The following is a 17,802-nucleotide window of genomic DNA, read 5'->3' on the forward strand; positions in this document are numbered from 1 at the left end:
TAAAGTTCTGTAACTACTAGTTGTAACTACGAGCTGAATGGCCGCTGACACCCTGGAGCTCTGGCACATTTTCACACAGACTTTACCTTTATTAACAAACAGCATATTTGAAGTCAAACTAGTACATTCTCACCTAAAAAAAAAACTCTTAAAACTACATTCAAAGAAATTATAAAAATTATAGTGGATTTGGGCGTCCCATGACACTCGCTGTGAGAAATACTGCAAAGAGGAGTGATACAAACGGTGAAACAGTTGGAGTTATCACTAAGATATTGCACTCCTGTCAGCCAATCAGATTTGAAGGCCAGAAAAAAAAAGAAACATACATTTCCCATTTTTTCATAATATTCTAAATTTAATATTTGTAATTATTGAATATATGCTTATTTGGCATAAAAATATATTTTAATAAAAAAATAATTATTGTAGAATGTTTCTTAAAATGTAAATTTTTGTGACATTTAGTCAATTATAGTTTCCAATAATCACCCGCTTTTAGTTTATAATTTCACCTCAGCTATAAACTCTTTATCAGATTGTTATTGTCATTTTAACACCAAATCCCACAGATATTGCTGTATTTCCTGTTTTAATGCTTAGGGTTTTAGTCAGCCAAGTAATTGAGAATAGAACACTGTGCCTTTTAGCAGCACAGTAATAGATGGCAGAATCTGAAAATCGCAGGTTAGAGATTATCAAAGCTCCAGACACTTTGCCTTTGCTGGTCATCTTGAATCTTGTATCTTTAAAATCAGGTTCATAAACTGGATCATTTATGCCATAAATATAACCGATGAGGGCCAGTGATTTGTTGTCCTGGAGTTGTTGATACCATAACATGACATCTAAGTTTTGGTCGTCATGGCTACAGGAGATCTCTGCATTCGTTTCTTGTTTTTTGAATAGAGACAAAGGCTGGTCAAAATTAACACAGTCTGACAGACCTGTATGAAGAAAGGAAGACTAAAATTAAACAATCTTTAAAAAGAGAATGAAATCGTGTAAATAAATCAAAAACTTCATACGTGCAAATAAGATCCAAACATAAGCAACACGATACATCCTTTCCTCAAAAAGTTGCACAGAGAGTAAGACTTAGCATCTTAGCAGAACACATTATTAGCACTTCTACTGTACGTTTTTATTCGCTTGAATTACACCTCCCCCTGTCGTCTGATGCACTCCAAAGCACCAGAATTAAACATTACCACAGAAAAGCTAACCACAGTTTATACAGTTAAAAAATATGTGACCCTGGACCACAAAAGGAGTCATGAGTGGCTCGGGTAGATTTTTAGCAATAGCCAAAAAATCATTGTATGGGTCAAAATTATAGATTTTTCTTCTATTCGAAATATCATTAGCTAATAAGTAAAGATCATGTTCCATGAAGATATTTTGTTAATTTCCTACCTTTAATATATCAAAACGTAATGTTTCATTAGTAATATGCATTGCTAAGAATTCATTTGGACCACTTCAAAGGTGATTTTCTCAGTATTTTTTTTTTTTCACATCAGCTTTGAGATTTTCAAATAATTGTATCTCGTCCAATCCTAATAAACCATACATCAATGGAAAGTTTATTTATTCTGCTTTCAGATCATTTATAGATCTCAATTTCAAAAAATTTACACTTAAGAGTGGTCCAAGGTCACATTTGGTAACATATTTTTTTTTTCTCTAAATTTAAATTTAAACTAATTTCTATGTAATTGCAATTTACATGCAGTTAAGTATTAGTATAATATATTAAATATAAATTTGCAGTTTTGAATATTTCAGAAGTGAATTTAACATTTTAAATTCTAAATTTTACATCTAGCTGAAGACAATTTCATTATAATGAATCTAATTTAATTATTATGTGGTTCCCACTATTGCTGACAAAAGAGAAAGGGGGAAAAACAGCGAAGAAAATGAAAAATAGAATGAATTTTAAAGTATTTAAAGTAATGGTCTCAATAATTTAATGTGTTGAATGTAACATGGTCACTTGAAATAAATGGAATTTTATGATCAAGTCTCAATGTACAAGTTTCAGTGGATGCACAGTATACAAAAATGTAAATATGATTGTGTCCGGAAGTGTTTAAATGCTTGAAGGAACACAGTGGCTTTTTATCTTTCTGGAATCTAAATTATGCCTATCAAAAGAGAACAGTTTGTATGTCCCTACATTGCTAAAGTTCAATACCTACTAAATATTGAATTTAACACTTGTGAGGCTTTAGCAAAAATAAACAAATTAATGAATAAAAATATATAAAGAAAGAAATATTCTATAATGATTAGCTATTCTTGTATTGATAAATATAGGTCATTTAGCATTATGGGCATCTATGGGGGAAGTCAAGGCTTAATGGTTAGAGAGTTTGACTCCTAACCCTAAGTTGTGGGTTCGAGTCTCGGGATGGAAATACCACGACTGAGGTGCCCTTGTGTTTGTTCACTACTGTGTGTGTGCATTTTGGATGGGTTAAATGCCGAGCATGAATTCTGAGTATGGGTCACCATACTTGGCTGTATGTCACATTACTTTAACCTTATTAGCAGGACAGGTGTTTTTGTTGTACCCAGCAGGATTTTGTCAAACTGTGTCACTCACAGCACAGAAATACATTGCACTGTCTTCTGAAGTAACATTGGAGATCTGAAGTGTTCCGTGGGTTTGTGAGTTCCCATAAATATGAAAGCGATCATAGTCCTTCTCGGGATTGAATGTTTTCATGTAAAGGTAACCAAGAAGTTTGAAGGATTTTTCTTGTGTTGTTTGTTGGTACCAGTAAAGATAGTAATAGCTGCTGTATGTGTGCGTGCAGCTGATGTTCACAGTGTCTCCTCGATGCTTTATCATGTCAGCAGGTTGATCAATGGATGAACCAAGAGAAATATCTTTAGAGGGAATAACACGCTGAGGTCAACAAATGGAAAAATTCACCAATTCTTTACTGCACTTAAACATTCTTCATTAAAAAGAGTACAAAGTTTACCTGTGAACCCGAACAGCACATAGAAGAAAATAAAGGTAAGCTGCGTCATGCTTGCTTGAAATAAATGTCTGATTCTGATAAACTCATGCAAGAGACATTACAGATTCTGAAGCTAAAGCAGTTAGGAACCCTGTGATTTGTTCTCACCTGTGATTGGATGATCACTGTTTAGGTCCTACCCATTCAGAGACAAGAATCTCATATAGGATTTGAAAAGAAGAAGAAGAAGAAGAAGAAGAAGAAGAAGAAGAGAAGAGAAAAAAGAAAAGCAGTATCTATATACGTAATGATTTAAAGAGTCCTAAGGTCAAGATTTGGGTTTTGCTGTGCAAATGGACTAGAGTAATGTTCATCCAGCATTTTGTATCTGCTGTCAAATTAAGCCATTTATGAGTAATTACATCATCTGTGCTCCTCAGAGGAAAGAAAGTCAGGCTTGGAACTGTTTTTGTTTTTAGAGAAGCCATCCTTTTGAGGTTAACGTCAAATGTTAAATTCCAAGAGATTTAGTGCATAGATATTAAATTTGTTTTATTGCCAGTTTTGCCATGAAGATACAGTACAAAACACCTGGTGCTTTGTTTTTTGTTGAGTTTTTTGTTGAACAGGTGCAAAGTGAACAGTTTTTTGCCAGTGGTTATAGGGAACTGTACGGCTGTGCTCACTTGCTGCACAGAAATACACTGCGCTGTCCTCAGCAGTTATGCTGGATATGAGCAGGAATGCATCCTCTTTTGCATGTCCTTTGATGTCAAATCGAGATGTGAATTTATTCTCTTTAGAAGCTGATTCATAACTGAGCATTCCAATGAGTTCTAAAGAACCGCTGTTGCTTTTCTGTTGATACCAGTACAGATATGGATAGTCATTGTCACCGTGACGACAAAAAAGCTTTGCCTCTTTCTCCTCCGCTCTCCGTAGAAGATGTTTGGGAGACTGCTGAATGACAGGAGAACCAACCACACAAACTACAAGAGAGTGAGGAGAGCATAACAATACATGTACATTAAAGAACTTAGACTGCATTGCAAGTGATACTTACTTGGAAACCAGTAAATAGTTAAAATGATTGCTCTGATCATTATTATAACATTTAATCAAACAACAGAGGAAATAACTTTAAATTCAGTCAATTCAATCACTAATTTGTTCCTTCTGCAGTCAAAAGAGGCAGTGTCATATCACATATATCTCGATGCTGAAACTGTAGTTTACCTCAGAAAGGAACCACTTAGATGCCAGGTGGTTGCTTATTGGTCCAAATGAAAAAGCCCACCCCTAAGTGTCTGTAGTCACTACTTTATTTAGTTCTGGTTTCTCCTTCAATGCAAGTAGATGGGATGTTTTGTTTTTCATCCTGTTTTATTGTTTACATGCAAAAAAAATAAGTTTCATTTACAAACAAAAAAAAAGCTCACCTTTATGCAAAAAAGCTGTACATATCTAGGTATCAGTCATGTCTATAGCACAGATTAGAATTAGGGGTTTGCTCATATTCGTAAGTGCATTAGTCCTAGGTTCTGTGTCTTTATATTGAGTATGTGAAATGTAATGAAGAACTATTTGAAATGTAAAGTATATCTCCAATCACCTGTCTGGAATTATCAAGTGCTTCTGAAGATCAGGGCTTGATCAGAGTTGCAGCTGAATGTTTAAGGAACATCTCCAGGAACTGGACTGGGCATACTTTGTCTTTTTGCCTTTTTGTCTTAAAGGCTATTTGTCATATGTGATGCATGCAGCATCAACAGCACTTTACCTTCTGTAATGATCACATCTAAAGTTACACACATGGAATCACAGACATTGCATTCAGCTGATAAGATCTGACACTAGTCCAATCTGAATAGGGCTTTTATTTGAGAAGACAGTGAGGAAGTGACAGTAAATTGAAAGGAGAGATGAAACTGGACTACAGCATGTCCCAGGCTGGTCTTGAACCTGGGTTCCAATGAACAAAGCCACTCATCATATATCAAGATCAATGCACAAGTCTGTGATGACTGCCAGCTGTTCTTCATTAACCCCCTCAGTTAAACTGATGATGCATAACCAAAATCAGCACATTTTCATTACTGCCCTCATGTTCTTATTACCATTTTTGGCATGAAGATGCAAGAAACCTTGTGCCATTTTTTTTTATTATTTATTTTATTTGAACAGGTGGAAAGTAAACGGTTATTTATCAGGGTTTATTGAACATAAAAAATACAATACATAAACCAATTTAGATTACAATGCACTGCTTACCTATTGATATAAAAGCAGTGATTATTGTTGAAATGTTTGCTCTGGTCAGGTTTATAACATCCTACCAAGCAACAAAAGAAATAAGATTAAATTCACTGTCAGCACATGTGTAACAATACATACTGATACATCACATTTCCATTATTGTCCGCTGTTTATAAATGTTTTATTACCAATTTTGGCATGAAGATGCAAGAAATCTTGTGGCTTTTTTTTTTTTTTTCAAACAGGTGCAAAGCTAATAGTTTTTTGTCAGCGATTAATGGGAATTGTACGGCTGTGCAAACTAGCTGCACAGAAATACACTGCACTGTCCTCAACAGTTATGTCGGATATGAGCAGGTATGCATCTTGTGTTGCATGTCCTGTGATGTCAAATCGAGGTTTGAATTTATCCTCTTCAGAATCTGATCCATAATTGAGCATTCCAATGAGTTCTAAGGAATCACCATTTCTTTTCTGTTGATACCAGTACAGATATGGATAGCTGCTGTCACCGTGATGACAAGAAAGCTTTGCCTCTTTCTCCTCCACTGTTCGTAGAAGATGCTTGGGAGACTGCTGAATGACAGGAGAACAAACCACACAAACTACAAGAGAATGAGGAGAGCATAACAATACATGTACTTTAAAAACTCAAAACTGTATTTAATTAAAAATCCTTACCTATTAACATGAAAGTAATGATTATTGTTAAAATGATTGCTCTGATCATGATTATATCAACCAAGCAAAAGAAGAAATAACATAAAATACAAAGCTAATGGTTGCCTCTCTAAATTGTTTCTTCTTCAGTTTAAAGAGTTTATCACATATTTTATCACAGATCTTGAGGCTAAGACTGTTCTTCACCTCCTAGATGTTAGGTGTTACAGTTGGTGGTTGCTTATTGGTCCAGACAAAAAAAAAAAGGCCAACCCAAGTGTCTGTGGTATTCTCTCATGCAGCTCTGGCTCCTCCTTCACTGCAAATCTTGCTTCATTTTATGAATGTGAAAATGATTTTGCCTCCTGCACTGGCAAAGTTCAGTTCACCCTTGTTCCATCAAGGTAGGAGCTAAAGGTAGATCTCCAAGAACAGGATCAGGTACTACTGGTTTATTTGCTTTTTGATTTTAGCCCTTACCTGTTAGCACTGGAGAAATTTGTGCTTCGGTGATATACTGTACTTTGCAAATTCCATTAAACTGAATGTAGAGCTTGTCCCAGGTTGGTCTTGAACCAGGGTCCACTCGATCAAAGACACTCATCATATGTCAAGAGCAATACACACGTCTGTTATGAAGACCATTGTGTTGTTGTTCTCTGTTAAATCCCACATTATCAAACGTCACATACTGAAACATCACATTTTCATTACTGCCCTCTATTTGTAAATGTTCTTATTACCAGTTTTGGCATGAAGATGCAATAACTCTTCTGGCTTCTTTTTTTTATTATTATCATTAATCAAACAGGTGCAAAGTGAACAGTTTTTTGTCAGTGTTTAAGAGGAATTGTATGACTGTGCAAACTAGCTGCGCAGAAATATATTGCACTGTCCTCAACAGTTATATTGGATATGAGCAGGTATGCTTCTTTTGTAGCATGTCCTGTGATGCTAAATCGAGGTTTGAATTTTTCCTCTTGATAAGCTGTGCCAAAATTGAGCATCCCAATAAGCTCCAAAGAACCGCTGTTGCTTTTCTGTTGATACCAGTACATGTACTGATAGCTGCTGTCACTGTGATGACAAGAAAGATTTGCCTGTTTCTCCTCCGCTCTCCGTAGAAGATGTTTGGGAGACTGCTGAATGACAGGAGAACCAACCACACAAACTACAAGAGAGTGAGGAGAGCATAACAATACATGTACATTAAAGAACTTAGAATGCAATGCACTGGAAATGCTTACCTATTAACATGAAAGGAACGATTATTGTTAAAATGATTGCTCTGATCATGATTATTAAAAAAATCAACCACGCAACAGAAGAAATAACATTTAATTCACAGTGCAATGGTTGCCTTTCTGAAGTATTTATTCTGCAAGAGAGCTTTCCACATATCTCATCACAGATCTTGAGGCTGAGACTGTTGTTCACCTCAGAAAGGAGCCACCCAGGTGTTAGGTGGATGCTTATTGGTCCAAATAATAAAAGCCTACCTCCAAGTGTCTTTGATTTTCTAGTTATATACAGTTTGGGATCTTCCTTCATTGCAAATCTTGTTTCATTTTTTTGTATGTAAAAATGATTTTGCCCACTGTAGCAGTAAGATCAGTTCACCTTGTTCCTAGCTTTTTAGCTGGTTCGGGTGTGTTAGATCAAAGTTGGAGCTAAAGGTAGATCTTCAAGAACAGGATCAGGTACCGCTGGTTGATTGACTTTGTGCTTTTAGGAGAACAAACCACACAAACTACAAGAGAGTGAGGAGCACATAACAATATAAGATAAATAACTTAGAATGCATTGCACTGGTAGACAGTAAATATTGATTATTGTTAAAATGATTGCTCTGATCATGCTGATAACATTCAACAAAGGCAAAAGAAGAAATAACATCAAATTCTCAGTGCAATGGCTTAAATTGTTTCTTCTGCAGCCATAAGAGGGAACAGCGCGAAACTAACACAGTTGTTTACCGCAGAGAGAAACCTCCTAGATGTTAGGTGGTTGCTTATTGGTCCAAATCAAAAAGGTCACCCCCAAATGTCTATAATGATATGCTAGTCACAAGACAGTGCAAGTAAATGGGATTATTTTCATATTCTGTATGCTAGAATTATTTTTAATCGTTTAGGAAACGAAATTCCTAACCTAAAGTTGCACAATTTGAGGAATCGGTCATGACTGCAACATAAACAGGGAAGGAGTAAAGAACTGAATTTTAATTTTTTTTAGAATCAGGAGGTTGTGCAAAGTAGTCCTTAGTGCAGTTTTAAGATTAATCAAACAATCAAACAAAGGTCAATCCAGTTCTGTCTCTATGTAATAAAGTATTATAGAAATGTAAAGTATGTGCAATGTTTAAAAATTATGCAAGCAAGAGTACGCTGCAAACATGGCTGATTTTCAAGCAGAAATAAAAAATGACAATTATTATTTTGTTCTTTCTTTTTTGAATTCTTGCCTTTATTTGAGAGGACAGTGGAGAAGTGCTAGGAAAGTATCAAAGAGAAAGAGATGGAGCTGGACTAGAACATGCTCTTGAAATCATTATGCTGCTGTTCTCCATTAAACCCCGAATGTGCTGAAATATTACATTTCATTAGTGCCCTCTATTTGTAATAACAGTTATTAACGGATTTGGCATAGATATATAAACAGGTGCAAAGTAAACCATTTTTTGTCAAAGGTTATAGAGAACTGTACGGCTGTGCTCACTTGCTGCACAGAAATACACTGCGCTGTCCTCAGCAGTTATGCTGGATATGAGCAGGTTTGCATTTTGTGTAGCATGTCCTGTGATGTCAAATCGAGTTTTGAATTTTTCCTCTTGATAAGCTGTGTCAAAATTGAGCATTCCTATAAGCTCCAAAGAACCGCTGTTGCTTTTCTGTTGATACCAGTACAGATATGGATAGCTGCTGTCACCGTGATGACAAGAAGGCTTTGCCTCTTTCTCCTCCACTGTTCGTAGAAGATGCTTGGGAGACTGTTGAATGACAGGAGAACAAACCACACAAACTACAAGAGAGTGAGGAGCGCATAACAATACATGTACATTGAAGAACTTAGACTGCATTGCACTGGAAATGCTTACCTATGAACAAATAAAAAGTAATGATTGTGGTTAAAATGATTGCTCTGATCATGATTACAACATTCAAAACAATAAATAACATTAAATTCACAATGCTGCAGATGCCTCTCTAAATATTTGCTTCTTCTGCAGTCAGAAGTGTATAACTATCATGTATCTCAAGACCGTGTTCACCTCATTTGACTGGGCTGTCGACTCAGGTGCAGATGTGTCATGTGACAGGGGTGGGGTTTTGAGCACAGGCTCCTATAAACTTAAAGCACTGTGCTTTACTCACTGCACAGAAGTACACAGCACTGTGCTCAGCTTTCACAGGCGACACCACCAAGTACGCCTCTTTCTCCGCATCTCCTGTTATTGTGAAATCCTTTCTGTCAGCCAAGGGTTGCCTGAAGGAAAGGAAGCCAAGGTGCTCGAGATTTTGCCCGTTGGACTGCTGGTACCAGAAGATTTTGTCATAGCTTTTGTCATGGTGACTGCAGGTGATGTTCATGGTTGCTCCATTGACTAACAAAAGGTTGGTAGGAGTTTGTGTAACAATTAACATTGTGCACAGTCCTGCAAGACCATTAAAGAACCAGGTTAAATTACAGCGATGCCATTAATGCCATAGATGTGTATCTACGTTCAAGTAATGCCTCACCAATGCAACACTGAAGCAGGAAACATTTGACTAGAAATTCTCTCATGTTGAATTCTGGTTCGAATGAAAACTCATGGGTGAGCTTGTCAGGTTTATTGGATAAAAGGGTGGAGTCTGATTTATTCTGTTCACATCTATGTGTTTTTACTTCTACTGCCCCCTGGTGGGTTGGAAATTGAGTACAGTAGTACAGTACAGTACAGTGTAACTCACTTTCAATAGTACTCACTGCCCAAGCAGTTCTTTACATTTACATTTAGTCATTTAGCAGACGCTTTTATACAAAGCGACTTACAAAAGAAGAAGAGAAGAAGAAATCCCAGTTATACTGTACAAATGTGTTTTCTCAAGTGGATTTGAATGCTGTTTTCAAAGGTCTAGTTCAAACTTGTCTTTAACTAATTCATCAAATTGGATCATATTTGTCAAATATATACAACTAAACAAAATAACACTTGCATACATTAATGCATGGGTCAATTATCTATAATGAAGGTAGATTTTAGCCCAAACTGTTTTCTAACAACATATGTTACATTTCTGGTGGAAATGTTAACATGCAGTACATTGACCCTGCCGTCCAATGTATAAGCCTATACAGAAATGAGCATTGAGAAGCATTCTCTGGAGTAAATAAGTGTGATAACTAGCAAGTGTTTACATTTGGCATGTTACGAACATAACTACCTTCCTAACATAAAGAAAGAGTGACACTGTGATGTAATGTATAGGGTTTCAACATAACGTTTTTGTGCAGAAGTGCAGGAAACCCACAGCACTGTGTTCTCTCGCAGCACAGTAATAGATTGCATTGTCATCTGAGGAAAGTTTTTTCAGGATCAGATTGCTTTTACTTGCTCCATTCCCCAGTAGCTCAATTTTCTTGTTAAAAAGGGGCTCTGTGTTATTATTTGCCCTGTATAGATATCCCATGAGCTGCATTTCTCCGCTAAGAGGCTGCTTGTACCAGAGGATGACATTGAAGCTTGGATTTGTGTGAGAACATTGAAGAGTCACTGATTCTACAGTGTTTTTGGGCAGCAGGTCAGAAGGGGTCTGTATGACTTCAGAGTTCTCCGAGAAGCCTGTTAAGAGAAGGAACGTTTAGAGCGACAATACTGTTATAAAACACTACACTGAAATAAAAGAATTTTAAAAATGGTATAGAATTTCACAAATAATGGTGGATTAAAACATAATAGTGTTTTATCGGAAAACATACTCCAGGAATCTTTATTTACAATTTGAAAAAAATGATGTTTACTGTGTGTACAACTTTTTTGGGGGGAATATGCATCTTGTGTAAATGCATTTCATTACCTGTTAAAAACAGCAACAAGATAGCAGTGTTGATCAGATGTCTAATCATGTTGTTCCTAAAGACAGATGACTGGAATGGAGTAGCGAACCCTTTCTTAAACTTTTTTTCCCTTCACGTAAGAACGGAAACTACATCATAACTCTATCGGTTATAACTGTAAACAGTTTCTGCCCTCTGGTGTACAAATGATGCTTTCTTTTTCTTTTCTTTTTTGGATTGGTTGCCAGGTTATTGCTTATCGTGGTTGCTCATTTGTTTACTCGGCCATTAAATAATCTATATTGGGAACTCTGTTAGTGGACAGACATCTTCAATAGATAAACTGCACATGAAGCGAAGACAATATACCATGTACCAAAACACGTGACAGCTGTGCAAAACTGCTATCTGTTATGAGATTATTAAAGGTGGGTTTTTGTTTAATGGAAAGGGAGGAAACAGCACTGTGGTAATATGCAGCACAGTAGTACATAGCACTATCTTCAGGTTTTCTCAGGTTGATAAGATGAAGTGTGGAGTTTGCTTCACCATGACCGCTCACTTTAAAATGCTTCTCAAATGGCTTCTCCATAGTTCCGCGCTCATAACTCATATAACCGATGAGTTTCAGCTCAGTGTCCGTCTGTGAACGCTGGTACCACAGTATAGTGTCGTAGTTAGTTATTTGATGGCGACAGGTGATTTCAGACGTTCTTTCAGGACTCCAGAATATTGAGGAAGGAGTTTGATCAACCTTACTAGAAAGCACCACACCTGTGAAGCCACGAAGACAAATACTACACTTTAATTGAATAACTAATTGTGTAAAATTAACAGTTATATTTAAGGTACAATGTTAAGATAATTCTTATATTATTACCTATGAAACAAATCACAGCGGTTGAAGAAACAAGAGGTCCTCTCATGTTGATCTTGTGTGAGGGTGTATGTCAAAGACTAGATACAGAGGAGAATCACTGGATGAATGCAGACGGATGATGGGTAATGCTGCACCTCCTACGAATAAAGCGTATTGAAGGGTTGTGTCTAAAAAAAGCAGGGCACATAAATGATGTATGATTTGGTCCAAATATAGTAACATTCTATATATATAATAATATTATTGAAGTATAATAATAGTAATTTGAATATATTCTGAATTTAGTGATATTTCATCACTGACTTTCAGCATCAGTTTGGAAGTGCATAACATAGTGCTTTGGAATTATAATATGTTATTTTTATTATTTGTATTTATTTATTTTTTAATAGGATGCATTGTGAAACATTTCTTGATATTTAACTTAGAACAGCTACTGAAAGGCTGGTGTTTTAATTGAGATATACAAAGTATAATATTAACTTTATGAGATAACCAAGCAGACCCTAATTATTTTCAATAATTAAATTAATCAGAATATAAAATTTGATTCAATAATCATTCAATTCTCTGATATAATCTTATCGGAACTTTTACTTTTATAACTTTAACTCATGGCAAAATATTTTATTTATATGAATAATAATCATAGTAAGTTTGTATATTTAAACATGAATATAATGCATAGCTTTCACTATGATAAAATGTGGAAATATTTCTACTAGAATGGATATTCTAGATCCATCATTACCTTTTAATAAGCAGCAAATTAGTAGTTCATTGAGGCAAAAGTCACAGTTAATAGTTTGTTAACAGTGAGAATTGGTCCTTAAGAATTGGTTTATCTTATTATTTAGAAGAACATTTAGAATAGCATGTTCTTATCTGCCTCTCTACATCTAGCTCTCTACAATGAAGCACCTGCTTTGACACACCATGAAAAAGCACGATCATATGCTGTCAGCGAACACTGAATGTGAACCAGTGCTGGTCTGTGCAGGTGCAGAGGAAGGTAATTGTAAAGAAGGCTTAACTCTTGCAGCACTGTGCGATACTGGCAGCGCAGTAATACATGGCTGTGATTTTGGCCTCTCTGCTACATGTTATATGAAGCGAAGCATTATTTTCACCATCACCGTTTACACTGAAGTGAGCTACATATGGATCCTCAGTCTTTGGTTTTTTATAGTATATATAAGCTAAAAGTTTCAGCGCTGTGTCCCCAACTGAGCGCTGATACCATAATATTGTGTCATAGGTCTTGATGTTGTGGCTGCATGTCAGCTCAGCCGTACTGTCAGGATGACACAAGACTGCATCTGGAGACTGTCGGACGTCTTTACACACAGTGGGGACTGTACAAAGAGAAGAACACAGAGTGAACTTTACAACTTGATTGTTACAGAAAAATGTAATGTTTGTTTTTGAATTATAAAAAATAATTCTGAAATAAAAAAAATAAGAACACCTGTTAGAAAGAGTACTGTCACAAGTTGGATGGAGAGGCACAACATCATGGTGAGGTCTTAACTGAACTGAGCTGAGCTAAGCTCATTTATTCAAGACAGGAAATGGCATCATCAAACCACCAGACTCCTGCCTTCTTAGAAGTTGTTTTTATTATTATGGGTGTAACTCATCAGTGTGGTTTCATGCAGGTGTACCATGATGAATTAAAGATCAGAGCAAGGTTTTTGTCATGGAAGGAGAACGTTTGTGGCATTGTGCATAATACGCTGCACAGAAATACTCTGCACTGTCCCAGTCTGGTCTCGCTTGGAGAATTTTTAAAGTAACCTCCTTTTCTCCATTTCCAATTAAATTAAAATTATCCTTATATGATTGTTCAATCTCCTTTATGCTCTCATATTGTGCGTAACCGATAAGTTTCAGGCTAGAATCTCCATATAACTTCTGATACCACAGTATTGTGTCATAGTTTTTAATTTCATGTCTGCAGACCAGATTGACAGCCTCCTTGGGTTTACACAGCACATCCGAAGGGGACTGATCCACCTTCTCACAAATCAGGCAACCTGAGAATCCAAAGAAATACTGTTAGGTACAAATACTGATGCATTTCAATGTTTTGAGCCTTCATATAATATCTATGTGCTAGTTATACTGAAATCATAACACCTGTAAACCAGCTCAGGGAGAAGAAGATGTTGAGTATAAATCTAATCATGTTGGTATTGCTCATATCAGAAGAAAACTACTGAGGTTTTCAGCAAAGTAGTTGACTTAGACAGAGGAAATGATGTCATGGTAAAATGGGCAGAATATCACATCCCAAAAAAAGAGAAAAAAGGGTGTGAACATCAGGTTACGATTACTAATAGAGCACTTTATACAAAACAGATAGTTTTGAAGCAGAGTACTATAATTCAGCTCAATTTAGTTCAGTGTTGATTAAATGAATTTCAATTACAGTGTCAATGCTGCATAATTCATCGATTATGAAACAAATTGAAGCTGAAGAGGACTTCTTATAGAGGATATGAGATGCTTTAGAAGAAGTTGTTTATCCATCCAACTTAATCAATGATGTTACTGGATATTAATTGTCTTTTAAGCCCCAGCTAAGCAAGCCAAAGGTGACAATGGCAAGGAACCAAAACTCCTTCAGGTGACAGTAGTGAAGAAAAATACCCTGGGAGAAACCAGCCTTCGTCTGGGACTTTTAATTTAAGTAACCCTTCTGTTGCATTCTGTTGACCTATTTGCTTGCTGAATGTATCAAATTGAAAACAAAATAGAGTTGGCAGGAACCTCTCGTGGAATCCAGCTCAACCCAACTGCTTGAAAGCTAATGAAAGAAGCACAAAAGATATGAGCTTTTTGTAGGGCTCGTTTTGGGGCTACAGCACTGTGTGCACTGGCTGCACAGAAATACACTGCGCTCTCCTTCAGTGTGAGATCTGAGATTGTCAGGTTCACAGAAGACTTGGCATCTCCCTCCAGCTTATATTTTTTATCATCTGCATTCTCCAAGTTATGGGTACCATGAAAGGAATATCCTATAATATGCATGCCTTGCCCTTGCTCATGCTGGTAGTACCACAGTATGGTGTTGTAGCTGGAGATACTGTGAGAGCAGGACAGAGTGTAAGCCTGTCCAGAACGCACAATTACTTCAGAAGGAGTTTGATCAACACTGCTCAACAAATGGCCTGCTAAATAAATTAAATAGCAATTTTAGTGCACTGTGTGGTGTATACAAAACTTCATCAGATTATGTAACAAGAGTCCAAAAAACAACAACAACATTTACAATCACTTACCAAAATGCCAGCAGAGCAAATAAACGTGTAGAACTGGATTTCTGACCATTATCAAGTTTTAACAACAGCGGGTTCTTACAACAGTTTTTTTTTTTTTTTTTTAATGTATTGAAAACTGCATATGTTTATCTGTCTATTTGTTGCAAGTTCATCTGAATTTCATCAACGCTTTCAGAGGGGAGTTCCTCCCTCCATCCTCTCGGGTGGATGTGTTACATAACAGCCCCACCTATTGAAAGGCACGACACTGTGCTCATTAACCTCAAGCTGTTGAATGTTTGATCAGTGCTTTAGGGTTGTAAAATTTAGGTAGTTATGACATCCATGTATCTGGTAACAATATAGATTAGGGAAAACTTTTCCACGTTTACAATTACCTAGCTTCTTTTTAGCAGGCATATTATTAGCATATTGATGCCTTAATAATGCCTTATTCTCCATGACCATATTCTAAATTTGTTAACCAAACCCCATACCTTAAAATAAATACCACAACTACCTTACTTACTACTAATAAACAGAAAATTATTTAAAAATACATATATAAACAAAACAGTCTGAAATTAATACCACTGGAGCAGGTGTGGATTAAGGCATTTTTTTCTTTCTTTCTTTTTTCTTCTTCTTCTTCTGTTATCCGTTAATCACAGAATTAAAAGATGTTTTTGTAATGAACAGCTTGCATCTAAAACACTGTGTAACATGCAGCACAAATCATTAGACGAGATATCTTCAATGGTCAAATATCCATTGCTATTTCTGTCATGATTCTGCCCTCGTGTCCTTGATTTTTCCTAGTCTTGAGGCAGGATCATGACAGACCCATGTTTTGTGTACAAGCACATGGCCTTGTCTTTGGGCCATGTGCTTGTGTTGTCTCGTTCCCTTGCCCCGCCCCCCTTGTTAACCTAGTCGTGTCTTGATTGTCCCATCTGTGCCACCTGTCGTGTCTTGATTGTTCCCCCTATTTAGATCTCCTAGTGTGCTCTGTCTTGGGTCGGTTCATTCTGTCAGGTTTTTGGTAAGGGAGGAACTCAGGTGCAGACAGGAATTGGGTACACACAGGATTTATTAGACAAAAAGGGAAAACAAAAACCCACGAGGGGGAAAACAATTCCTAGGGTAAGGACTAAGTAACCAAACAAGACAGGGCTGACCAGATAAAGACACTAAACACTAACTATAAACAAACACTCACGGTATACAGGATACAATCACAGTCACAAGTGTGGAACACATCTGAGAAACACATATCACAATGACAATGAACCGACGCAAGACAGAGCACACTAGGAGATCTAAATAGGGGGAACAATCAAGACACGACAGGTGGCACAGATGGGACAATCAAGACACGACTAGGTTAACAAGGGGGGCGGGGCAAGGGAACGAGACAACACAAGCACATGGCCCAAAGACAAGGCCATGTGCTTGTACACAAAACATGGGTCTGTCATGATCCTGCCTCAAGACTAGGAAAAATCAAGGACACGAGGGCAGAATCATGACAATTTCCTTCCCCAGACATTTAAAAATTTTGTGTGAACTCTTATTCTGGGTATTGTTCTTTTAAAAATAAATACCCCATGAATGTGAACCCTTGGTCCTGGTTTTGTCTGAACCAGCTAATTTGATTGTAATTGGGCACACTGTGTGAACACTGGATCTTTGCAGATTCCTTTGGTTTCTTGATCACATCAGGTGGAGACTGGTCAACTGTATAGGTATAAGAAAAGCCTGTAACAAACATACAGTATGTTAGATAAAAGATAAAAGATAGAAAAAAAAATAGACATAGGTATTATGAAGTATTTTACTACAAAGGTCTGGTTAACAATACAGCCTTACCAGAGAGATAGATTAGTGTGACAGTAATTATGCTGAAAACTCTCATGTTGATATTTAGTACTGGGGAGCTCAATCTAAACATTCATGAGTGATTGTTACTCTGACACTGTTAAAGTGCATGACTGTAGTATATGATGCTTGACTCCATAGAGCCCCACATATCCAAACTGTGCAACGCAGCTGTGTTCTGTTCTTTGCCCTGAAGTTTTAATTCATTTGAATGAACAATTAAGTCAAAACAATACTATAGAGTGATTAGATATTTACATTGTATCAACAGAATGATTTTAAATTGGGCACATTTTAAAAGGTCACTCAAACATATATATATATATATATATATATATATTAGGGGTGTAACGATACGCGTATTCGTATTGAACCGTTCGGTACGAGGCTTTCGGTTCGGTACGCGGTACGCACTATGTACCGAACGGTTCGTTGGACTAATTAATTATATTTGGAAAAAAGAATTGTGAAATATAATGATATGCATTCAACAAGGTAGCCCAATAACCCAAACGACGTAACAGGCAACGCCCCTGACACCCCCGAAGAAGAAAAAAACACCAACTTATATGTTTATGTTATGCTACTCAGTCAGGCGCTTGCTCACTCAGTACACGCTGAAGGCTCGTTTAAAAAATGGCCAATGCGTTTAAAAGACCAGAAATAGAAAATCCTCCAATAACCAACAGGTCTCGTGTTTGGGTGCACTTTACCAATCGATCGGGGCATCCAAACAAGCACGGAAATCAAAATGGACTAGTACTATACTGTGTCGGAATTTCCTGAGCAGTACGATACAATTAACAGGCCTGCACGTTATTAGATAGAAGAACTGTTATAAATAGAACGT

At 36.7% G+C, this 17,802-nt stretch overlaps 1 long non-coding RNA gene and 1 gene segment (V, D, J or C); both read right to left on the minus strand.

Annotated features, from left to right (window-relative positions):
* Nucleotides 1-5,700: 5,700 nt before the first annotated feature.
* Nucleotides 5,701-9,721, minus strand: LOC128031707 (uncharacterized). Of its 2 annotated transcripts, none has more exons than XR_008188141.1 (3): nucleotides 9,632-9,721; nucleotides 8,989-9,546; nucleotides 5,701-5,836 (listed from the first exon to the last, which is right to left on the minus strand). It is a non-coding gene; the product is annotated as an uncharacterized LOC128031707 (long non-coding RNA). The 2 variants fall into 2 exon arrangements; XR_008188140.1 differs by lacking the exon at nucleotides 5,701-5,836 and adding an exon at nucleotides 8,438-8,912.
* A 1,505-nt stretch (nucleotides 9,722-11,226) lies between these two features.
* LOC128031705 (immunoglobulin kappa variable 1D-16-like) lies at nucleotides 11,227-12,253 on the minus strand. The segment is given in 2 exon segments: nucleotides 11,227-11,705; nucleotides 11,812-12,253. Coding segments are annotated over 2 exon segments (489 nt in total).
* Nucleotides 12,254-17,802: the final 5,549 nt, after the last annotated feature.

The sequence above is a fragment of the Carassius gibelio genome, chromosome A17, assembly GCF_023724105.1.
Source record: "Carassius gibelio isolate Cgi1373 ecotype wild population from Czech Republic chromosome A17, carGib1.2-hapl.c, whole genome shotgun sequence".
NCBI classification, from domain to species: domain Eukaryota; kingdom Metazoa; phylum Chordata; class Actinopteri; order Cypriniformes; family Cyprinidae; genus Carassius; species Carassius gibelio.